At 38.9% G+C, this 25,963-nt stretch overlaps 1 protein-coding gene and 1 non-coding gene across 19 annotated transcripts in view; both read right to left on the reverse strand.

Moving 5' to 3' along the window:
* LOC18438052 (uncharacterized) overlaps nt 1–25,963 on the reverse strand; it is a 69,023-nt gene that overhangs the window by 20,557 nt on the left and 22,503 nt on the right. For all 18 annotated transcript variants that reach the window (XR_016057700.1, XR_016057701.1, XR_016057699.1 and 15 more), the window contains 6 exons: nt 18,082–18,148; nt 13,629–13,718; nt 13,349–13,411; nt 3,828–3,926; nt 2,916–3,017; nt 2,719–2,814 (listed from right to left, as the gene is read on the reverse strand). Coding sequence is in view for 14 of the 18 variants with exons in the window: in XM_088869662.1 (XP_088725788.1) it covers nt 2,719–2,814; nt 2,916–3,017; nt 3,828–3,926; nt 13,349–13,411; nt 13,629–13,718; nt 18,082–18,148 (517 nt within the window). In the remaining 4 variants the exon portion in view is untranslated. The remainder of the gene's footprint in view (nt 1–2,718; nt 2,815–2,915; nt 3,018–3,827; nt 3,927–13,348; nt 13,412–13,628; nt 13,719–18,081; nt 18,149–25,963) is intronic.
* Nucleotides 240–342, reverse strand: LOC148781557 (U6 spliceosomal RNA). The gene has a single exon (XR_016058665.1). It is a non-coding gene; the product is annotated as a U6 spliceosomal RNA (small nuclear RNA).

Raw genomic sequence — 25,963 nt, forward strand, 5'->3', positions numbered from 1 at the left:
CCAAAAGTATTTTAACAAATTGAAACATGTAACTTGTTAAATAGGTCACAAACAAGGTTTTCTTTCACATGAAGACAAAAAAATGAATGCATAAGAAGATACAAAGCGCTGCAAAAGAGGTGAAGTGAGACACAAAAAGAAACCAAAAAAGAGAGAGTTAAGAAAGAGAGAGAAAGAGGGAAGAAACACATAATAAGTGCAAAGTTTGTGGGTTTAGATCTCTACAAGAGAAAGGAAACAATGATTGCTAGTGAGAGGAGGAAAAGCATGTCATCCTTGTGCAAGAGCCATGCATTACTTCTCTATATCATTCCAATTTTATATCCAAAGAGACAAATATAAGAGAGAAAGGAAGAGAAGGCAAGTTGAGAATGAGAGAAAGAGGATCACACAGTGTGTGCGGGAAAGGAAACCGAATTAGAGGACAAAAGCTTGGCCTAGGTGTTGTGTTTTATGGCATAATAAGTTACAAACTACAACTTTGTCCTACAGAAATTACAAAGGACAGATCAGTCCCATAATGACAAAAACAGACTATAGAAAGTGAAAATCTCACATGCATCCTTGGAACTACTTAGTGCATATATAAAAAATACACAATCCCTCTATAGTCCCCCGCAAGTTGGTTCATGTATGTCATGGATGTCCAACTTGCGTATGATGGTTCAAAGGCGGCCTTGACCAACTGACTTGGTAAAAACATCAGCTAGTAGATTTTCAGTCCATTTATGGAGCTGATATGATTTTGGCCGCCACATTTCTCCGATTGCCCATGATATAATATTACTCGTGTCTCCCTCCACTATAAGGTATTGCTCCCAAGAGTGATTGAAGCTTTTAATGCCCACGAGGAGGGCCATTGCTTCAACATACTGAGAATCTTAAAAGCCAAGATACTCGAAAAAGGTAAGTAAATTTGTGTGATGGTGGTCTCTAAAGACCCTCCCGCTCCTGCATGACCTAGGTTCCCCACAGAGCAACCATCAAAGTTACGCTTTATAACTCCTTCTAGGGGTGGTTGCCAGTTGTGAGATTTTTGCACCTTCCATGGACGGTGATTCAGGATGTTGTCCCACTGGCTTAGGAAAGTATTTGCTGAGAACCCTGAAAAGATTCGCTGGTTGGATGCCCAAAATATTACTAGGGATGTAACCCTGTGGAAAAGAGTTGGACCTTGGACAGTAGTGCCATTGAATATCCTAGAGTTTCTCTCTTTCCAGATAACCCAAACAATGGCCGCCACAGCAGCCTTCCAAAGGATTCGTCCAATCTTCGGCCAGTGTGACGCAGGGTCCAAAGATAAGATATCCTTGACTGTCAAAGGCGTTACCCATTGGACCCCGAACAACTGCAACATTTGACCCTAGAGATCATGAGCCATGTTACAATGGATGAAGAGAAGAGGGTTTGATTCTTCCTCGCACGTGCACATAACACATTTGTTGGGAATAGGGATCCCTTTCTTTTGAAGCTGATCCACTGTAAGCTGCTAATGTGGACCAAACCTTGGATAGTACAGAAGGGGGGTTAAGAGGGAAAGTGGGAGGTTGGATAAGTCTTTTGTAGAATGAAGCCATCGAGAAAATACCAGAGGATGCAAGAGACCATACCAACAAATCCCTCCCTTGTGTTGAAATGAACGAATTATGTATTGCAGCCGAAAGAGAGAGAGTGATTGTTTCCTCATCAAAGAGGTTTCTTCTGAAGGAGGGGTTCCACACTCTTCTACCTGACTACCTCCCACTACTGCCATTTCCTCCACGATAGTGGAATCTTTGTTAGAGACAATAGAGTAAAGGGAGGGGTAGAGATCCCTTAAGGGAGTGTGTCCGAGCCAGAGATCTGACCAAAAGAGCACTCTTGTTCCCTCTCTTGGATGAAATTTGATAAAATATCTGAACAGTGAGAGGGATGAGGTGAAGGACCTCCACGCTCCTGAGGCCTTGCTGAAAGGTCTCTTCTCTGGCACCCAAGTACCTTCGGAGATCTTATATTTACGGTGTAGGACCTGGGCCCAAAGGGAATCAGTCTGAGTTGCTAAATGCCACAACCATTTGCCTAAAAGGGCAAGGTTATGCTTGGGATCCTGATCCCTAAACCCCCTTGCTGTTTGGGAAAACATACTTTTTCCCATGAGATTAAGTGATAGTTCTCTCTGCCGGGCTCGACTAGAAAAAATTTCTCATAAGTTGATCAAGCCGATTTGCCACTGAGCTTGGCATTTGGAACAAAGACATGAGGTAGACCAGGGCATTGGCCAGAGTTACTTTGATCAAAGTGACTCAGCCAGCCTGGGAAAGGACACGAAAGTTTTGAATATTTAACCTAAAACGCATAAACTCTTATCATAGAGATCAAGAACGGTTGGGCCATAATGCTTGCTTCAAATTGAAATGAAATTCACAATAAATTGGATGCCAACAAGATGCTTACAGTGGATCAAGATTCCGAGACATGCCATTTGCAAAAGCCTACAAGGCTAAAGATGAACAGTTTTCACAACAAATTCATCAATACAGTGGAATTTTTATACCACATTATATAGGCAAAAAGAGGACTTCATCATAAAAGGCAATCAATTGGTTGGTCGAGGTCACAGTAAAAATCGCTTGATATCATTTCTTATGACCACCACTTTCATTAAGAACTATCCATAAGTTGCATTTATATTAGCATATAAGTGATTCACATTTAATAACAAGGATTATACCATCATACCACTTTGTCTATATGTGATTTCACAGCTCCAGTTAGACTCAGTAGAGCCTGCAGCGCACCTGGAGTATCAAAATTATCCCTGAGGCATTTTCCAACCTGTAGGATTATCTCATGGTTACTACAAACGACAGTCAAAATAGTTCTCCAAGCATCAATTACCGAACTAACTTCTTAAGAAGAAACAACATTTTAAATACCTGATTTTTTGCATTCACCAAGGCACAAAGAAGTTCTTTCTCTTCTTTAGCCCATTTTTGACAATGTTTCATACGCATTATATAATTTCTCCCGTCTGCATCCTGCAGGAGACATCCATCATCAAAGACACCAAAGGAATCCCATGCAAGAGTATCTTACAAATGTCCTTTCTTAAGAAGACAGTAGTTGATGAGTACTTGAAGAAAAGAGAGAGAGAGAGAGAGAGAGAGAGAGAAGCAATACGCGAGGAAGAAAGTGGCCAGCAAATGAGTGTTGGACATTGTTTGGCCTATCCTAGTAAAGGGAGCTAACAAAAAGGGTTATGTGTAACAATTAGTATTGATTTGGTTCTTTTATAAGTAACTTAAATTGTAACGGCATTTTAGTACTTTCGCCTTTTATTTATATTCAAGGGCATAGATTAAAAGATGGGATGTAAATCTAAGGGCTAGTATTGCACTCTGCTTGAACTTGAATAAAAGACAGCAGGAAGAAGGGACAGCCCAGCACTCCCTCTCCATTTTCTTTTGGGAAGTGATCTCTAGGGTGGATTCCATCCCTGTTTCACGTGTTTCTATGTTCCCTCTCCAACTTCCCTTTTCTTCATAGCTCAAGCAGATCTAAAGTGATTGTGCCTCTTAAAAAAAGGAAAATATCAGTTTAGGCTGCATCATCGTGCTCCATGAAACAACCCATCCACCCATGCCAAACGCTACTCTCAATCTCAAGCCAAGCCTAATCCTAACCAAAAAAAGTACTCATCAGCTGACCTACTCTCAATCTCAAGCCAACCCTAAAGAAAATATATGAAAAAATAGGCAAAATAACAGTCTAAATCCATGAAGATCAGAAGTATAAACAAATGAAGGGCAAACTCATTAAGCATTTAACCAGAAAAAAGTTTTGCTTACCATCTTACGTATAACATCTTTCACACTCATGAAAAAATTGTCAAACTTTTTCTCCATAGAGATTGCTGCACTCATGACAGATTCATGAAAGTTCATCGGCTGCAAGCAGCAGAAACTAAAATACCAATTAGAACCAAATAATGGGCTAAAAAATGCAACTTTGCAACCAAACCAAAGATAAAACTACACATATCCATCAAAAGGCACATCGCATTTCCTTACGCAGAAGTTCTAAAGAAACTATAAACTGTCTACCAATGCAGACAAATAGAAAGTGACAAGCATCAAATCCTATCAAGATCTTTCCAATAAAAATTAGGTCGGAAAAGCAAATAGACAGTGCCCTAGGCAAAACTAGATTCACTTAATACTGAGAGAATATAAAAAATAGAATCGTTGGAGTTTGTGATTAATTAGAGACAATAAGATCATTTTTATTCTTCTTAATTGAGACAATAAGATCATTTTTATTCTTCTTAATTGAAATTTCACCCTAAGTAATGGTGGGGATAAAAGGGAATAAAAATGATCATTTCACCTTAGAAAAATGATCATTCTTCTTAATTGAGACAATAAGATCATTTTTATACTCATCCCCACTTTCTTAGGGTGCCACATGGCATGTTTTCATGGGCGAAAATATGTCAAAAGAAAGGGGGAAAAAGGGCTGCACGGGACCCATGGAAGAGGGTGTGGAGCCCTTAATTAGAATTCTAAAGGAAACCTAATTCCAAAACAGTTTAACATGTTATTAAATAAAATTAAAATTTTTGCCATAAAATATATTTGAAAAATCCCAATTTGATTACATAAGTGGATTTTTATGGTTGGGTGAGGGATGGATGGCTGATATCAGCCTTTTCGCACCACCAATCTCCTGATAGAACTATGAAAGCTATTTTATATATTTTCCTTTCTATCCCCCTATTGCCCTATAAAAATGAATCCACGACCTATTTTTGACAGATGTAATTTATGTACGAGCTCTCCCGTAAAAAAATTGGGGCTTCATGTGGGGAAAACCATAGTTAGCAGGAACCGGAGCAAGAAGAGCTTCGAGATAGGAAACATGAACAGGGGAGAGAGGGAAGCTCGAAGATCCGTAGTTGAGGGAACAAGCACTGCACATCGTGAGGTAAAGGGATCGACATCCCTAACATTACGCAACCGCGTTGAATAACTTCCCAGGCGCGAATGCTAAACTGAATGAGAATAGGCTCCCAAAGATCACTTACCCATGGTATTCTAGTTCGGGAGTGAATTCCATTGAACAATTATTTAAGCAAGTTTCACTTCAAGAAAAATACGCATGTGGGTCTATTACAAAGATTGCACACCTACCTACATTGGTCTGCCTATGTACGCACACGACCTCATTTTTTGGCACCAATCAATTGAATTAGACAATTCTCCATTGACTATCAATTGATGATTATATTTAAGAATGTTGTGATACATTGTTTTCAACAAAGAAATGTTGCAATAGATAAGCTTACCTTTGGGAAAAAAAGGAGAGACGGTGCCATATATAATTCTCAACAGCTCCCCTTCATCAAAGGTAAACAGGAGCTCAAGGATATAGTGATGAGAGAGAACTCACATTTCCAAAAGGCAACCCCATGAGTGGCTCAATTTGGGAGGCCAAACTCAAGTGTTAAAAGTCCTTTGGGACGTGGATAGAACTTAGTGAACTAGCCCCAAGGAAGTTAAGCCTATTGATCGCAACCTCATTCCCCAATTACAACCGCAATTCGACCACCTTTTCTATCTTCTTCCTTCTCTCTCTGCCATGATTCACAATGCATATAAAGTTGACATCGTAAAAATATATAGGAAATCAGGGCCTTGTGAAAGTTCGTAGGTCATAAAAAATTGGAGATCCACACTCCATTGTATACAAACCTGAAAATGTGCTGGTAAAACTAGGTCCCAAAATACAAGATACTCAAATCTAAGTTGGTCAAATCGCGGTTCCAGTTACTCATGGAACCATGATTTTGGGCATAGGGATATGGATCCCATTAAAATGGGATCTACTGCCTCATTTTTCCAGATTGAGATCCCTAACCTAGAAAACACTCATAATCGAGATCTTGTCTCGAAGCGCAGATCAAGCTTCCAGAGTGGGAGCACCCCCTCCCTGAAAGATTCCCAATAACTATGGGGAGAATTAAAATCAGCCACGTACTTTGGAGTTAGATAGAGAGGAGTAGATCATTTTGGGGGAAGGAACCAAGAGAGAAAGGTAAGGTGAGTGGAGACAAGCCAAAATTGTTGTCTTCTTAGTCTCCTTGTATACATAAGATTCAAGTAGAGCAAAGACAAGGGCATAACCCTCCGACTTCAAGCCTCGCTCTTCACCTAAATCAGTAAGGAATAACCTTTTCTAATGGCTTTTAGGATTGTCAAAGTTCGAAAGAGAGAAAGAAGTGGTGTGTTCAAACTAAAGTTAACAGTTTTGTGTAATCGCCTTATTTCAAAGATCTAAGTAGAGAGAAGAAAACCTACAAGCTGAAACTGCTAAACTCTGTAACTCACCCAAAATCAGAGAGATTAGCGTTCTGGTTGATGAGCCATTGATCCGAGGAGATGAGATGGGGTGTATGAAGTCCGAGGAGGTGACCTTAGGTAAATTCTAGTGTGTTGATCTAGATTTGACTATATTTGACGCACATCATGTAGTTGCAACTTTTCCAGGTTAGAGATGTATTTTTCTCCTGTGGTTTTGAGTCTAGTTTCTTCCAATAAAATTTCAAAGTAGGCATATTCAAGGTTAGGAAGCTATAGGGAATAAAATGTGACTTGTATCACCTATGCCAGCCTCTCACAAGAATGTCCACATAAACTAGGTCCAGCTTGCAAATGACACCCCACATCAATGAAAATTTCAGAAATATTTTAGTTTTCATGCTCCTGACCATTATTCAGATGAAGCAAGTTCAAGGCTTGATTACAATACAGCAATAGATGTGCCTTACCAAATGGAGGAGAATATGACGCCTGAATGCCACAAAGGAAAGACACAAATAGTCACTTCTCTAGAACGTCCTTTATCCTCTAGAATTTGGTCAACTATTTCTATTAAAATAACATTATCCAACTGAGAAAGCAAAAATGTAAAAGTCCTACCCCTTTAAGAGTAACTACGGTCCTTCTCCCTTAAAATAACATTATCCAGTAACTACGGTCCTTCTCCCTTTTGACTACTATCGTACCCATTTTGTCCACAATGGTCCATAACCTTACCCTTTTCACTACCCTTTTTTTTTTTCACCCTCCCCCCTCGTGGCCTGCCTTTCAACCCCTTCCAGTTCTCAGCTCGGCTCCTCCCCCTATCACTTTATGGTCTTCATCTCAACCTAAAGCCCCACCTGAGACCCCCCCCCCCCCCCCCTCCTTTTTCTGAAACTCCCCTAGATAACCTTGTTCCTGATTTCCCTGAGCCACTATTGATTGAACTTAGTCCAGGTGGTCCTTTCTCCTTGTCGTCGAACCTGTATACTTCTGTATCCCCTGGTCAACAGTCCAGCTCTGCCAATCCCCTTGTGCTACCCCCTGAGTCCTTAACCCTAGCAGCCTCTTCTTCCTGTTTGGTTGAAGGCAACGAAGAGAGTACAGGTGGGAAAGATAGCTCTCGAGATACTGACAGGATGAAGGAGGGTTTCAAATATACTGGACCCGAAGGCCCGACACACCGGTTTTTGCAAGCGGACGCCCAAAGCAGGTTTAAGGTGAATTTCACAGGCCAACGTGAATTGCTTAACCTCTTTTCCTCAATTACTTACAACAAACCTACTACTGAAGTCGAGTCTCTTCCCTCCACTAACCAATCCCCCCCTTCTCTCAGGCGGTTGCCTAGGACTGCCCCTTCCCCTGCCTCCTTCCATCCTTAATGAAGATTCTTTCCTGGAATATTAGAGGGTTGGGACAAAAGTCCAAGAGGGACTCGGTGCGAGACCTCTGTAAAAGTTTCCCCAACTATCTTGGCCTTGACCGAGACGAAACAGACAAAGGCAACCCTGCAGTCCATGCACAGTGTGTGAGGCAGAAGGTCGTGTCAATGGGTTTCTTTATCGGCAACAAGGGCTTCTGGTGGCATATCAGTTATTTGGAACCCAACAGTGTTTGACCTTGTTTCGGCCAACTTAGGAGATTTCTCAGTCATTGTCCTTCTCTCCAAGTCTATTGATGGTGTACTGTTAAAGTTCTCTGCCATATACGGTCCAAATTTCAGTCTCCATTTGCCCCCGTCTTTGGTCTGAATTGGACAGTGTAGCAACCCTACCACATTCTGCATGGTGCCTGGGTGGTGATTTCAACATCACCAGATGGACCCATGAAAGGAACCACAATTCCAATATTTCCCAAGGAATTTTGGATTTCTCTGACTTTATATCCCGACAAGAGCTAGTAGACATACCAATTCATGGGAATGCTTTCACCTGGTCCAACCACTCTGCTCAACCCACTCTGGCTAAACTGGATAGATTCCTTCTGTCTCTAGATCGGGAAGTTTTGTTTCCTTATTCACACGCAATTACCCTGCCAAAACCTACCTCTGATCATTGCCCCATTCTTCTTGATACTTCGATCAGTTGGGGGCCAAACCTTTTCGGTTTGAATTGGCGTGGTTGGAAGAGCATTCCCTTTTGACCCTGATTCCTAGTTGGTGGAATTCTTTCTCCTCCCAAGTCTCGAGTAAGAGAGGGTTATAAGTTACAAACCAATATCCAGCTACTCAAAAAGTCTTTGAAAAGCTGGAGGCAGTCTCGGCCCGAAAATTTTATTCAATTGAAAAGCTCCCTGCTCAACTATATCCAAGACCTAGATAATATCGAAGAAGCCAGACCCCTCTCAGCTACTGAAGCACAGCTTAGAACCTAAGCAAAGACAGATTACCTCCCTACACTTATGAAAGAAGAGCCGTTTTGGTACCAAAGATTCTAGGTCAAATGGTTAAAAGCAGGGGACCAAAACACAGCTTTTTTCCATCGGATAGCCAACTGTAGAAGCAGAGATAATTTGATATCTACCATTAAAGTGGATAATAGGTTTCTAACTCAGCCACATGATATTGAAGGGGCTATCCTTAATTACTTCAGATCAGTCTATACTGCCCTTGTGGGCCTCAAGCCAAGGATGACCACCTTAGATTTCCTTATTGTTCCCGGTCATTGGTCCAACAAGTTGGAAGGACCTTTTACAGTAGAAGAAATATCAAAGGCCATTGATCAATTAGCCAAAGACAAAGCTCCGGGGCCAGATGGCTTTCCTATGGCCCCTTTCAAATCATTCCTAGGAATCTTCCTACCTAATATTAGGAGTTTCTTTGAGGAATTCTATCATAAGGGGATCGTCAATATAGCTATCAATGCTACCTTCTTAGCCCTTGTCCCCAAAAAAGAAGGTGTTGAAGAGCTCAAGGACTTCCGCCCTAATAGTTTGCTTAACTCAACATACAAAATTCTTGCCAAGGTCTTGGCTTCTAGACTCAAGCAAGTACTTCCTTTCATCATCTCACTATCTCAATTTGCCTTCATCAAAGACAGGTTAATACTGGATGGTGTACTAGTAGCCCATGAGTGCATCCACTCTAGGCACCTATCCAAGAAACCAGGATTGATTTTCAAAATCGACTGGGAAAAAGCATATGATCATGTTGACTGGTCATTACTAGATGAGACGATGGCGAGAATAAACTTTGGACCTCGATGGAGAAAATGGATACATGGTTGTATTTCCAATCCCCATTTCTCGGTCCTTATTAATGGAAGTCCCAAAGGCTTCTTTGCTGCATCGAGAGGGCTCCGTCAAGGGGACCCGCTATCTCGCTTTCTCTTTACAATGGTTGATGAAATTTTTAGCAGGTCTCTCTCTCGTCTCTACCAAGAAGGTCTGCTCTCGGCTTTCCGCTGCAGTTCACATGGACCTTTGGAATCACATCTTCCATACACAGATGATCCTTAGTCTTCTTAGATGCGGACACTCTTCAAATAGAGAACCTCAGATTTTCCTCAAATGCTTTGAAAATGCCACTGGTTTCAAAGTCATTCCCTGATGGAGTCCATACCAACAGCTGGAAAGGAAGGTTCTTACCTCTGACCGGTCGCTCTACTTTGGTTAAGGCTACTCTGGCTAACTCCCCCATTTACCTAATGTCCATATTCCATATGCCAGCCTCTGTGGCCAAAAGGTTGGACCAACTTATGAGGAACTTTCTATGGTCTGGCCAAGCTGAAAAATCGAGATATCACCTAATATCTTGGGATAGAGTCCGACTGCCCAAAGTCCAAGGTGGTCTAGGAATCAGAGACCTAAGAAAGCATAACTTGGTCTTGTTGGGAAAGTGGTGGTAGAGCTTAGCCACCCAGCCAAACTCTTTCTGGGTACAAGTTTTTCGGAACAAATATATCATCCCAGACCACAAGTGGGTGCCCGGGAGGCTAGCACGAAGCAACGGTTCAGGAGTTTGGAGATCAGTAGCATCCTCCTTTGCTCAATTCAAGAAGGTGCTTCGATTCCACCCAAAACAAGGCCACAGAGTTCGCTTTTGGTCAGACCTGTGGATTGGACATGCTCCCCTAAGGGACCAATTTCCAGCCCTTTTTCAAAATTGTCTTCAACAAAGAGTCGACAATTGAAGAAGAAATGGTTTTAGCAGGGGGGCGAAGAACTTGAATCCCATTTTTTGAAGGAATCTTAATGAACAGGAGACATTAGCGTTCACCACCCTCTCGGCTGCTCTACATTCTGTTTTCTTACCTCCATCAGGGAATGACTCGTTGGTATAGACTCCAGCCCCATCTCGGTAGCCTCTTTCTATAAGCTACTTATCCAGCTTCCTACCTTCCGTCTAAATCCCATCTCCCCTCTTTACAAAGTCTGGAACACAATCGCCCCTCCAAAAGTAAAGTCATTTAATTGGATAGCTGGCTGCCAGCGGGCCCTCACGATGGACCAGCTTCAAAAACGGGGTCAGCCACTTCCAAACAGATGTGTAATGTGTCTACAAGAGGAGGAGTCCAATCTCCACCTCTTCCTTCACTGCAATATAGCTTTGGACCTTTGGACTTTGATCTTGAAGCTTTTCAATCTTAATTGAGTCCTCCCACCTTCGGTAAAAGATTTACTACATCATTATTCAGGTGGTCCTTGGCCCTTAACAGGAAGAACTTTGTGGAGGGCAACTATTGCTGCTACAGTATGGGTCTTATGGTTTGAAAGGAACGAGACGATCATTCGAGGCCATAGAAATGAAGTCTCTGGGCTGCTCCACAAGGTTACAGCTTTGGTAGTTTTTTGGGGCCCCACCCATGGAGCCTTTAAAGGGATCCCTATGACCTCTTTCCTCAGCCAATGGGACAACACTATTAGACTCCAGCCTAGAAAGCTACAGAGAGCTCACAACTGGATGCCCCCTCCAGAAAATGCGATAAAGTTAAATTTTGATGGCTGTTCATTGGGGAATCCGGGTCATTCAGGAGTAGGGAGAGTCTTCAGAGACCACAACGGCAATGTTCTCACGACATTTTCTAAATATGTCGGCTATGGAGACTCACAACTTGCCGAAGCATTGGCTCTTCTTAAGGGCCCACAATTTTTTTACCCATCTTAGGGTCAATCCTTAGTGGTGGAAGGATACGCTAAAAACATTTTAAGTTGGGCAGCAAGCATTATCGATCCTCCTTGGTACCTATCTAGGATATTTGATGAGATTAACCACCTATGCAGGGATATCAACGTCTGATGGAGGCATACGTGGCGGACGTCGAACGAACTAGCCGACCTTCTAGCTAAAGATGAGGCGAGGAGACGAACAGACATGGAAGACAATGAATGGTCCATCTCCTTTTTAGCATTGGACCATAGAGGTCTCTAGGACTCAAAATTTATTTTGTGACTTCTTGTAAAAGGGTGTGCCTATAAGCCCATTTTTTGTATACAGTCTCTCCAAAAGTATATAGTTTGTATAGGGGTTATAGCTTAATTTTTTACCGAGATACCCGTCTCGAGGGTATGCTCGGCTCTCTCTCTCCTCAATCTTTTGTACTCCTTCTTGGTATAGTAATACAATGTTAACATTATCAAAAAAAATGTAAAAGGTAAAACAATATATACTCTTCATGAACCAAAATATGAAAAACACAATACAGGTTGTATTTTATTGAACAATGTTACCCACCATGTAGGTGTAGCGTAGGGAATATTTAAAGGCATCTATTTACCATTTTTTTTTCTTTTTTTTTGGGAATGTGCATCAATTTACCATTTTAAAATGTACTTTTTCAAGACTCTTGACTAGGAGATTCACAGTATTCTCTTTCATGCTTTTGCAAATATTTACTGCACAAATGGTTAGCCTCTCTCCTCACAATACATGGATGTCACTTTTCCTGCAAGTCAATAGTTGGTGATGGCCGTAGAGACTCATCGGATCTCGCTTTAAGACTGGCTTACTACCTCAGGTTCCCAAAAAGTGTAGTAACCCAAGTGACAGGGGTGCTAGAACCATAAAGTACAACGGATCATCCATAGGTCAGTTCACAGTGCCACATCCTCCACTAAAGGCATACAATATGCTTTTTCTTAGCGTAGAACACATAAATTAATATATTTTCTAGTTTGTGAAAGTTGAAATGAATCTACTCGACCTTTAGGAAGCACAAATTTAATAAGAAAATAATCTTCTCTCCATGGGAAATATTCGAGAAACATTGTTTGTCTCAATCTAGAAATATTTGAGAAACATTGTTTGTGAGTTCTAAGTGAATACCATTGAGACATCTGTTGTCATTCTGTCTGACAAGGGGCATTTCCAGAATTCACAAAAAGGTAGCTACTTGATTTTTAAGATTGCTAAAAATAGCTCCTCAATTTGAAAAACTTTGTTGAAAAAGTAATTTTTGAGAATGTGTTTAATAGTGAAAGGCAATTCATTTTATGAGTATGAATGTAAGTAATGATAATTGCCATAACATCCAAAAAGATTTTTGCACTTGAGAATGTCAAAAAAGTACACATTTTCATTTTCCTTTCTACGAATTTTAATTGAACAACCAAAAACAAAAAATTAAATAAATTCTCAAAAAGTATTGGAGGGGTATTTTCTAGGAAAATCTGACAAGATTATCATTAGATAAATAAAGTAAATTCTCAAAAGTAACTGAAAATGCATTTCCTTGGAAAGAGAGTCATAGAATATCAGAAAATTTAGTTCAATCAAAATGTAAGAAACCATTTCCTGCTATGTTAGGTATGGAAAATGCTGCATATTACACCAAATAAAATCAGTACATTAGCTTCAAGAACAATGAAACCTACAACAAAGCATTCTCATCGCATAATCTCACTAATAAGCAGGAAAAGTACAAAGAAACCAAAAAGTGAACAGACAATTTGGACTAAAAGGAAAACTCATCCATCTGAATAATGAACAGAATGGAGTATAATAAAAGAATAAGCCAACACATGCTATAAATAGGAAAAAAAATGATCATAAGTCAAAAGCAACAATGACTGACCTTATCCCATGGGTGATTGACAAAGAGAAACCTGATGCTCCGAGCAGAATATTTTCGTAATACCTAGATGCCCCAATATCCAAAAAAAATATTATTTCCATTACATTAGACAAAAATATATATACATTTCAGTGAAACGAATGGCAGAGCAAAACAAGCAATAAGCAACATCAAAACCTAAATTCCAAACACGAGCAAAATCGCTCATGGGATGCAAATGCATACCAAACACCAATCATAAAGACCATAAATCTTATATCAAAAAAAGATCCAATAATACCTCACGAATTGTGATGAAGTTCTTCAGAGACTTTGACATCTTGAGGCCATCTATTGCCAGATGCCCAGAATGCATGAAATAATTTACCCACTGAGGAAAAAAAAAACATTGCCAACTTTACCATAAAGTCAATTATTATATTGGTAATGTGAAAGATGAATATATGGTAATCCTTGACAGTAATAAATGATGGACACTGTAAGTTCATTCTAATTATCATATCACTGTAATATTAGAACTAACATCATATGGATAAAAGGATTATCATAACTCAAATCCAATTTTGTGTGCCTAACAGAGAAGAAATAAATTACATAGCTCTGGTACAAATACTGCTTGAGTATTCCCCTTCAAGAAGCAGATCTTTTTGAGTTATCCTATTCTATGGAGTCAATCAGTTAACCTGAAATCAGCCAAGCAATAGTAATTTCTTGTTCTCCATAGCAAACAATAGTTCTTGTTAATCAGTGACCCTAGAGCCCATCCTTATAAAGACGTATACCATACATTTTATCAACAGTGTTCAAAAAAGCGGACCACCCAGCGCCTAGGCGGTCCAGAAGGCCTGGGCGCATCGCCCAGGCCTAGGCGGCCAAACTAGGCGACAGTCGGCAGTACGGAACCCACCTAGGCAGGCGCCCAGCAGTCACATAAGGCTTGCACCCTGCCTAGGGGCGGAAATTTTTTTTTCGTTAGATTGATTTTTTTTTAAGTATAAAGGGTTTGAAGGATGAGTATTGGGTTCATTTCAAACCTAAACCCACAAGAACCCATTTTAAAGAGAGAAACCTCCAGAAAACTAAATTTTGTGGCTTCCATTGGATCGAAGTGTTTCTGAAAGTTATGAAAAACGGATCCAAACATCACCCAGGTAGATTTGATTTAGTTTTGGAGTTTTATAATCCTATTAGAGGGTGTTTTTTATTATTCTAGCACCAGAAAACATCTCAGAGGTGGGAGTTTGGAGTTCGAGCAATCAAAGTAAGTGCAAAAATTTATTTTTTAGATTACTTGTTTTATTTTGAGATGTCTTCTTCAGGATCTAGTTGAAGTGGAGATCCGGGTTGAAAATATGGATATAACTCGATTCCCAATGGCAAAAATTGCATTAGATACAATTTTTGTGAAAAAGATTTGAAAAGAGGCATAAACCGGTTTAAGAAACATCTCGGCGGTATTAAGGGAGATGTTGCCCCTTAAAAAAATGTTCCTGAAGGTATCAAAGAGGAGATTAAGCAATATATAAGTTTTGTAAAACAAAAACAGGAACAAAATCCTTGTCATTTGAATAGGTCTATTTCTACTACTTCTAGAATAAGTGATCCGGGTTGGAAGTATGGTTATAACCCAAAACCAAACGATACAAATTGTATAAGGTGTAATTTTTGTGAAAAGATACCAATAGGGGTACTAACTGATTCAAGAAACATCTTGCCGGTATTAAAGGGAATGTTGCTTCCTGTAAAAGGTTCCTGAAGCTCTTCAGAATGAGATTAGACAACTTATGAATTTAAAAGAACCAGAAAATGATGAAAATGAGCCTCGTTCTGTAGAAATATCTTCTCCAGGTTCTTCTAGAAGAGGTGATCCGAGTTGGAAGTATGGTTATAACCCGAATCCGAATGACAAAAATAGTATTAAATATAATTATTGTGGAAAAGATACTAATGGGGGCATTTACAGTATTAAGGGGGACGTTTCCCCGTGAAAAATGTTCCTGAGACTACCAGGGAGAAAATTGTACAATATTTGAGTTCAGAGAAGCACAAAAAGATAAAAAAGTGTAAAGCAGCCAAGACTCCTAGGACCTCATCTGCACATACTAGTAAGATAGAGGTAGAAGAAGAGGAGGAGGAAGAGGCAGATTCAAAAGAAACAGAGGACAACGAGCTTTATATTGAAGAGGGAGATGACTCTGATGATGATGGCCTCGATTCTGATGCATATGATAAAGCTTATCATATTCCTTCTAATGATGATGATGATGATGACTGAACAGCGAAGACTCTTGGTGTTGAGTGTTGAGTGTTAAGTGTTGACTGTTGACTGTTGTGTTGAGTGTTGACTATGGTATCCTAGATTGTATATTTTCTTAATTTCTGTGTACTTTCTTTTTCTTACTTTTAGTTTCTCGTTCTCCTATCTAACTTTTGTGTGTACAGTCTACAGTGTATCAAACTAACAGTGTATGCTTATATGGTTTTACTGTTTTAGCATTGTATGAAAATATGGATTATGGTCTTATGGATTATCAAAATTCTCTTCTCGCTTCTATCTTTTTTTTTTAACTGGGATTATGGCCATACCCTTAGTCACACTATGAGGCCCTCTATCAAGGGCCAAAACCTGGGCCACCCAAGTTCTGAGCGCCCGCCTAGGCGCTAGGTGGCCTGGACTCCCATGGCCACCTAGCGCTTTTTGAAACACTGTTTATCAAACACCATATGTTTCTTTGACAGCTTCAAGATATGGGTGTTAAGTATGCACGAAAACTAACACATTACATATACAGCAAATGATATGTAAGGTACTGGAATTCACCAATAAAACTTTTGCCATGAGTAAGAGAATAATTGGCAAGAAATCACTACATTCAGAATAGCAATTAGAATTCCAAGATTAGAGACGTAAACCGGCACAAAACACATATGATGCAACACGACCATGATTTTCATATCCAGGAATTTTGTTTTCATGAAAATGACTTCCACAAATAAGATCAAGTAGAGAGTTCAGAACTCTATTTGGAATGGCAGAATCATAAAAAGGCCAAATATGTTATTCTACACACTCCAACAGCTTTATGTCTGAGTTATTTGATCCCCATTAGTTTGTGACTTCTCATTATAAAAAGAAAACAATCTGTAAACTTCTTCCACACTGGTAAACTGATCAAAGGTTCCAGCTGCTTCACCCTAAATGTAATCACACAATTGTGATAAACCATCCAGAATGATTCATTATTTTCATCCAGAATGATTGCACACAACTATAGTCTTAGTTCACAGGTTACTTAAACCAGATTGTTGATGTTTGTTCTTGCAATTTAGAGAACCCGACAATCCTACTGCAACAAGTAGTATCAAATCCATTAAGTTTAGTGGGCTTGATATTTCGGTCGCCTTTAAGCAACATGTTTGAAGTCAACTCTGGTGGGCAAAAGAAATTTTTAACTTTGGGAAATGATTTTAAGATATCTTGGTGCAAAAGGCAACAAAAGCTGTTTCCTAAGAAAGCCAACTATCAGGAACGTTGGAATCAGAATGCCATGAGAACGACCCTCATGTGCATAGCATATGAGAGTCTTAACATAGAGATCTTTAGAGAGAACATGAAGTATCGACGGATCCGCTTTAGCCTTGGTGTATAAAGAACCAAATTAAAGAAAATATTTGATGTATGAATCCATTAACTACAGAAACCTATAAAACCATGAGTCCAGAAGTTGTTGTGTGGTATTAACATCAGTCCTAGTACTCTAGGACAATGATTCTCTATGCCACTCATGTTCATTTCACTTAGATGTTCCTCAACTGGAAATACTGGGTGTAGGTAAAGGTCAAGGATACCAATGACTGTCCTGAGTTACATAATATATATCGTCGGCATTTAATAAGGACCACTGTCAAATAGCCTCCAAAACATGTCTTTGTTGAGTTTTAGGAACAGCACAGCATGTGATCAACAGGGGAAAAAAAATGTCTCCTGAGAAAGCCTTTTGGACCTCCATTTCATGCATATCAACCTACTAAAAAGGCACTTTTTCATGAGTGAGATGCAGATATTAAAAAATAAATAACTAATTAAAATTTTCATCCAGAGCTATTCTCAAAAGTGCAGAACATTTTCTATCGGTACATGCCGGTTGTTGCCAAAATGGCCATAAACATTTGAAGTGACTATGTCTATTATGTAGTGAGAAATCAAAGAAAAATGACAATATCTGGAAATTCAACAATTGACTAGGTCAGTATTACTGAAGTTAACACCACACAACAACTATCCATATGAGAGTCTTCAAATCTCTTCATTCAATTAAGTGAATTCGTATTGCAAAATATTTGCTTGATGTCTATTCTCTGCAGTCAAATCAAGTCTAAGGAACTAAAGGCCAACTGTCAAACTTCACATTCTGCTATCCAAATAAAGTTCCAAGTTTCGTTTAAGTTAAATAGCCACAACACTTCCAGCTAATAAAAAAAAATTTTACCCTGCTACAAAATTTACTGTACAGCACTACATATTGAGTTAGATATGGTGCAACAAATTGAAATATTAAAGCACCAACCTGTCAAGCACCACATGAGGATGAATATTAAGAAAAACAAAATAAGGTTGACCAGGAAATACCAGAAACCAAAATGGATCTAGGATAGAAAAACATCAGGTATTCCACGAAACTTAATCCAAAAAGAATACATCATGAAATTCCATGAAAAATCTATATGCATACCTGGAAGCAGCCATAGTATGCCTCAGCTTGTGCCAATTCATTATCATGATGAGGAAACTGCAAATCACTGCAAGACCAAATGTATCAGAACAAATACGTTATATGGCATTCAAAAAAATGAGTCTCAAACAATAGAAAAAAATATCAGTGTTTTCCATGCTTTTAAAAAGTTATGCTCATACAAGTGTTTTATTTAAGCCCAAAGAAATGATGTTGTCATAAATCATGTCCAATTGTACCCCAAGATCATAAGTCAAATTAAACATGCCATGTTTGCATAACTCTTGTGGACAGAAAGCTCAAGATATTGAACAAAGAAAACTAAGACATTATTCCACAAAATCTCTTCCACAAACTAACATCCAAAATAACCCCATCCAATCACAAAAGGGGAAAAACAAGAAAAATAAAAAACAAAGAATGATGATAGCTACATCCATTGAAGTACGATGGCTGGGACCCAAGAGGCAATTAGGAAGGAGGTGGCCCACCCAGACATAACAAGGAAGTCAGTTCGTTCGGATTTGTGAAGAAGTATCACAGATGAGCAATGGAGAGTCAAGCTCTGTTTGGATGTTCACTGCCATCTTACCTGAGCGATAACCCCCTTATTAGTAGTGTCTATGCATCCCAAGTGTGGAACACTACCATTACAATGGTTGTCTGTACCCATAACACTGGCACATGTTGCTTCAATACCATCCCATCTAGGATCCAAAGGGTTATGAAGAGTGTGTTTGAGAAACATGGTTCAAGCTTCATTAGTGTTGAAAAAGTTGAAGCTCCCCACTAACAATTCAGCCCAAAAATCATCAAATTGGATTAATGTTTATGAGATACCCTATCATGCTAGATGGTTCCACCTTTGAATCCATTGAAGACATTTGGGCTGAAGTGGAAGGAGCGTATATGCAATCATTGGCAGGGCCAGAGCATATGGGTGGCAGCAATTTAGTGCATCTGTAGAGGCACAGTGAAGGTAAGATTAGGATGTTAAAGGGCTGGTACGATTTCTGGTGGTCATACAGAAGGAAAGATATTCAGAAGACACTGCACAGGCCCCATGTGCGATGCCCTAGCAAGGTCAAATCCAAAGATTATTTATTGGATAGGAACTACAATAGCCAAGGAAGAAACCAACTGTTTAGCATGGCCAGAACTGTATCAGGAGGGTGTCCTTAATCTAATTTCTACCAAGGACAACAACAAAATAAGGGAAAAGCAGAGGCCTAGAAGGCTGAAGGTCTAAGAAGAAGATCCAGAATTGTAGACTTCAGCCCAATGGAGGACAAGATGACCATGGGTGTAATGAGATCAATCAATTACCAAAGACCAAGTTGGTTGAATGGAGATCATCCAAGAGTGCTGCCCACAAAAGGATAGATTAAATACAAAATGTAGTGCTAAGTAACGCTTCTTGACAAGAGAAAAGACTCATAGGCAATTAAATGCTATAGTTGATATGGTGGACATTCATAAAGAAGTTTCAGGTCAGTGGTGTTGGATACAACAAGTCAAATGCATACTCTCCATTAATTGGAACTCATGGCATAATCCTTACCTAGATTTTCCAATATTTTGGTTTTTAAAAACAATAAAGGCTGCACTTTTGGTGAAATATATACCATCATACTACATGCATTATACTACTTGTCCACTACGTGCAATCTCCCAATGTCTACTATCAATAAAAGACAAGAAGATAAACTGTATCCCCACCATTACTTGGTCAAATGAAGGAAGAATTCATCTCCATAGCTTATCAATGAGAACAAACAGTAGATGAAGTGTTCCATAAATAGTCACAACTTATAAGCTAAATGTACTTTTATTGGGCTATACCACTACTCTTCATAGCAAAATGGTAACAGTTCATGAGATCCAACTGTTAGGGTTTGTGGCCTTTAAAGCCCATGAGAACATGCAAAAAATAATAAATACAGTGAATTATACACTTTAATGGGACTGTATGTTGATTGACTGACCTAGGCTTGGGTGGTCTATGGCTTAGGTCATGTCCAAAACCCTTTCCCCCAGGCATAAGCACTAATGTTGAGGGTTTTCTAAAAGGTCATCCCTTGTTGAGGTCGGAGATACCCAGGGATGATGTTTGTAGGCCAAGAAACCACTCAGATTCCGGTATGTGGTTGTGGGCTTGTCAGAGCAAGTATCAAATCCTCAGCAAACCCCTACACGGCATATATATACGATAGACACACTATAGGAAGCAATCTTGTAGAGGGAAACGTGTGCATGTGCATAGAGAGAGTCCCCCTTGTACTATAGTGATATGTGCATCGGATTTTCTCTTAAGGTGTAATTTGTAATCCACATACTAGGACAGTAGTTCCACTATTTATTAGTTAGCTTTCACAGGCCTATCATGAGCCACCCACATGACAGTGGGCCATGGGTCCCGTTGAGTTGGTTTGAGAATATAGTTGTGGATCATAAATTCTAGCACGATTGGAGTGCCATGAGAATCACTTTTCTTGACCCAACACTACCAGTGTATCAAAAAGCGCTAGGCGAGTCCTAGGCGGCCTAGGGAGTCCAGGCCACCCAGCGCCTAAGCGGCCTAGGCGGGGGCCCAGAATCTGACCAGATGCCAGTTGAAATTTGAAAAAAAGTAAACACCATACCAAATTACCAATATAATACCATATTCCAAGTTGAAAAAAAAAAAAGATAGACATTAAGAAAAGAATTTTGATAATCCATATCGTTAAAACAGTAAACTGTAAAACCATACAAGTGTAGCTAGGATATAAAAGTCAACACTCAACACAACCGAAATTTAGAAAATATGCAGGATAACAAAAGTCAACACTTATGACTCAACACAACAGTCAACAGACTCAACACTCAACACTCAGCACCAAGATGCAAGAGTCTTCAGTCGTCGTCGTCATCATCAACATCATCAGAAGGAATATCAATAGGGCAAGCCTCATCCTATGCATCAGAGTCGAGGGCATCATCATCAAAGTCATCTCCCTCTTCAATATAACGCTCGTTCTCCTCTGTTTCTTCTGAATCTGCCCCTTCCTCCTCCTCTTCTTCTACCTTCCTCTTACTAGCCTGTGGAGATGAGGCCCTAGGAGTGTTGGCTGCTCTACCATTTTCTTTGTGCTTCTCTGAACTCAAATGTTGTATAATTTCCTCCTTTGTAACCTCATGAATATTTTTACAAGGGGCAACATCCCCCTTAATACCGACAAGGTGTTTTTTAAACTGGTAAATGCCCCCATTAGTATCATTTCCATAATAATTATATTTAATACGATTTTTATCACTTGGATTCGAGTCATAACCATACTTCTAACCCAGATCACCACTCAGTCTAGAACCTGGAGAAGATACTTCCATAGAACAAGGTTTATTTTCATCCTTTCCTGGTTCTTCAAAATTCAAAAGATGTCTAAGCTTATCCCGAACTGCTTCAGGAACCTTTGTACAAGAAGCAACATTACCTCTAACACTAGCAAGGTGTTTTTTGAATCGGCTAATACCTACATTGGTATCTTTTTCACAAAAATTACACCTTATATAATTTTTATCATTTGGTTTTGGGTTGTACCCATACTTCCGACCCGGATCACTTTTTCTAGGAGTAGCAGAAATAGATCTATGATAAGGATTTTGTTCTTGTTTTTGTTTTACATAACTTGTAAATTGCTTAATCTCCTCTCTGATAGCTTCAGGAACATTTTTACAAGGGGCAACATCCCCCTTAATACCGGCAAGATGTTTCTTAAACCGGTTTATACCTCCTTTTGTATCTTTTTCACAAAAATTTCATCTGACGCAAATTTTGTCATTTGGATTCAAGTTGTATCCATATTTCCAACCCGGATCTCCATTCCGACTAACTCCTGAAGAAGACATCTCAAAAAAAAACAAGCAACCTAAAAAATGCACTTACTTTGGTTGCTCGAACACCAAACTTTGAGAAACACTTCGACGATTCGATCCAATGAAATGTACTTTTTTGGAGGTTTCTTTCTCTCTGAAATGGTTTCTTGTGGGTTCAGGTTTCAAATGAACCTAAAACTCATCGTTCTAAACTTTTATATCTTGAGAAAAAAGAACAAAAAAAAATACTTTTCCGCCTCTGGGCGGGCGCAGGCCTTGGGCAGCCGTCCAGGGCTGGGCGCTGGGCGGCCGCCTAGGCAGGTTCCGTGTTGCCTAAGCAGGTTTCGTACCGCCTAGGTGGCTGCCCAGGGACCACCGGCCAGTTTGGTTGCTTAGGCATGGGTGCATCTCTGGACCGCCTAGGCGCCGAGAGGTCCGTTTTTTTTAATAATGAGCACTACCAATCCAATTCTATAGTTATTTATGAGTATTTTCGATTTTTAAGAACGTCAGAAACAGTGTTTTCAACTTTATTTATGCTCTTGTGATTTTTAACTATTTTTCAGAAATTTTAAAAATTATTTCATGCATAAAATCCCTAGAAAAGGTAGTCCTCATATTTTAGAAATTTGTAAGGGCATTGGGGGACCCACATGCAGGGCCAAGGCCCCGCCCCACACGTGAGGAGACCACATGGGCCCTACGCCCCACAAAGGTGGGACGCCCATTTATTTCTAAATTAGTTAAAGATTGTACTAGGGGAAATCTTCAGAAAAGATTTAGAGAATCTTTGGACTTGACTAGCTAGGAACATATATTTTGTGATTAGAAAATACTCGCAGGCACATCTGATATACTAAAAAAAGTCCTTCCAGCTGCATGCTTAAGGTTGAGGAGACATGCGACAAACATATTAAGACTATTTTGGCAGAACTTGTGGATAGACACACCAATCCAAAAGCCACTAGCACTCATCTCAAATAAAAATAATGTTTCTTGCCTTCATTTCATTTACACATTAGCATCTATCTTGTATGTGACAAGGAGGCTCACAAATGGATGAATTGGGGACACATCTTTTTATTATTTATGCTTTAGTTGGATGGTTTGATCCATAGTACCCAGAATCGTCCACCCTAGGTAGAAATTTCAAACTAGAATCGTGATTCCTCATTTCCATGAAGGAATCACCACATATCCTGATTTAGAAATTAAGAATTAGAGTCCACATTTCTTGAATCTCGTTCTGATGTCTTTGCAATGTAGATTCTACCTCAATAAATTTTGCGATTCATAAGTGCAGAAGACCATGATTCAATTAATATGGACCTTGCTTTCGACTTTTAGGAAAAGCGATAAGAGTTATCTGGAATCTAGATCCACAACATCAAAATGATTCTCAAAATATTGTGGAATGCTTGGAATTTTTTAACATCATTTGAAAAATATTAATCAACGCGTGTATCTGAAAACTAGGGTTTGTCGCTAGTTTCATCATTTAATATGTCATTTTTTAAAATACATTATTAATAAATAAAGTAATTTTATTTTCTTTCTTCAATCTAAAAACTCGAGGATAGCACTTACTTAAGGGTAGTCAAGAGTCAACCATGTTTCTAATACATGTGGAGAACTGTGATAAGGATACTGAATACATCAATCCAATATGAGGAGACGGTTGTCAAAGACATTATTCCAAATTCAAAAAACATCATTCCAATACTAAGGAATTCTTACTTACAGATACTTTAGAAATCGTTTCTTAATAATTTCTTGCCTGGTTCCAAGTGGTTTGGTGTGTGATTCCCGTAAGTTAGGAATCTCAATTCCAAGTTGATGGTACATCGATTCCAACAAGGTAGGATTCCTTCTGGATCAGAGCGTGAATTCCAAAGGGTAGGAATCCCATTGCATGAGATATGCATTGTACAGATGACGATTCCAACTAAGAATCATCTGGGCACCTATGATTTTGTCCTAAAATGATTCGGAATTACCGGTGTTTCCAACAACTACAGCTTGAACAATATATTACCTACAACAACAAAGTGATACTTTTTTCTCAATATAAACAAATAAAAATAAATAAATAAATGCTACTCTTTGGCAATGTTCTCCAGCACCTCTATCAAAGTGGGTGCTAAGTTCCTCATCAATGATTTCAAGCTTCTTGAGAGTAATATTGACTTCAGAGGATAATGTATTTGACTTACTTGTTCTTACCCACTTCTGTAATGCCAGATAATACATATTTGTTCTCCTCCATTTTTGGAAATTCGTGTCGCGATATCAACCTTCTTTCATTCTACCTACATGTACACAATTAAAACATCTACATTTGTTACATATTGATTGAGGTTCGATTTTGATTAGGCAAACAAGAATGCGATCTTGGTCTCTCAGGCTCTCTTGTAAGATGGAGCATCCTTAAAGTCACCAAAGCAAGTCTCAACTCTACAAGCACTGGTCTTAAAGGATCCTGCTAACTTCGACCGACCAAAATAACTTTATCATACTAAATAACACCTTGAAATTCTAAAACTCTGCAGTGTTCTCGTTCTTCTTTATGTTGGTACTCAATCAAAATACATCCTCAAGTAGTTTTCAAATAAGTAGCAGTCTCCAAACACCCCCCCCCCCCCCCCCTCTCCCCGGGCTCCCAAAAAAAAACAAAAAAAACCATTTGTTTCTACCATTGTCTCTGGGATCTCTTGGGATGAGAGTGTGAAGCCCGATAAGTTTCACCATATCTGTCAAGCCAACAAACCGCCAAAGCTATCCTCCTTCCATAAGCCTCTTACTCCATCCATATTCATCTCTCTACATCCCAAACCATAAGAAAAGATTCACTTTTATATACTACTCCCTTAGAGCATGTTTCCCGTCGTCACTCCGACTTGGTGCTCCTATCAAGCTCTACTATCTTTTCAATACATTTGTATGTTGAGGATATTCCTTTTTCTTTTGTTGGTCGATGGTTCTCCTCGTTTTTCTAGAAGGTGGTCCTTTCCGGAATGTATTCTACTTTTTGAGGTTCCTTGGAAATGGGACTCCCCAGGGGACTCCGGGAGTATCATTTCCATGGAAACAGCCCAAAGTGACCTGTTTGGTTCCTTCTAAAGATGGAATTGACACCGCAAGGCGTCCTGTATCCTCATTTTAAGCCAAATTTCAAGAAATGTCAATTCCACCTAAATAGGTGGAATTGACATTTCCTGGAATTCAAAAGTTAAACGCATAGACCCTAATGTTATTATTGTTACTATTAAATATTACTACTACTATTGTTATTGTGGTTGTTGTTACTATTATTATTATTTAAAATATTTATTATTGAAATAGTGAACATTAAAATTATTTTATAATACTATGTTATTATCTTAATATATAAATATCATGGTATATTACTACTAAATATTTATAATATATTTTGAATATTATAATATCATATTAATAGCAATAGAATATATTATATAATTATTATAATTAGCCGACCCAAGTAATTGGGATAAGGCTCGGATGATGATGATAATTATGATAATTATTATAATAACAATATTATATTATTATTTAATTTATAATATAATTATTATAATAACAACATTATACTACTTTTTTTGAGAGAAAACAACATCATACTCTTATTTAATTATTATAATGAATGCACATGTTTTGTGAAATGTAATGTTGGAATGAAGGAATCTCACATTCTCAAGTATGGATATTATATTACGAATTCTTGAAAAAAAGAAGCTTCGATTTTTGCCTCAAATTTTGGCTGTTGTTAGATATTAGAAGATAAACTTGCCAATTTTGAAATGCCACCATTTATTTCTTACGTGGACAAACATTGCAAAGAAGGACCTAAACAATTCTTAAGTACAATAATCACAACATTGACAATGGTTATTTTTTAAAAATAATGATACAATGAAATTTTTGAATTTCCTATAGATACATCTTCCAAGCAATCCAAACAGTGAAGATGCATCTTCGAGGTCTTTGCCAAATGCTATCCAAACAGCAT

The sequence above is a fragment of the Amborella trichopoda genome, chromosome 6, assembly GCF_054954075.1.
Source record: "Amborella trichopoda isolate Santa Cruz 75 chromosome 6, AtrichopodaSantaCruz75HAP2 v2.0, whole genome shotgun sequence".
Classification (NCBI taxonomy): Eukaryota; Viridiplantae; Streptophyta; class Magnoliopsida; order Amborellales; family Amborellaceae; genus Amborella; species Amborella trichopoda.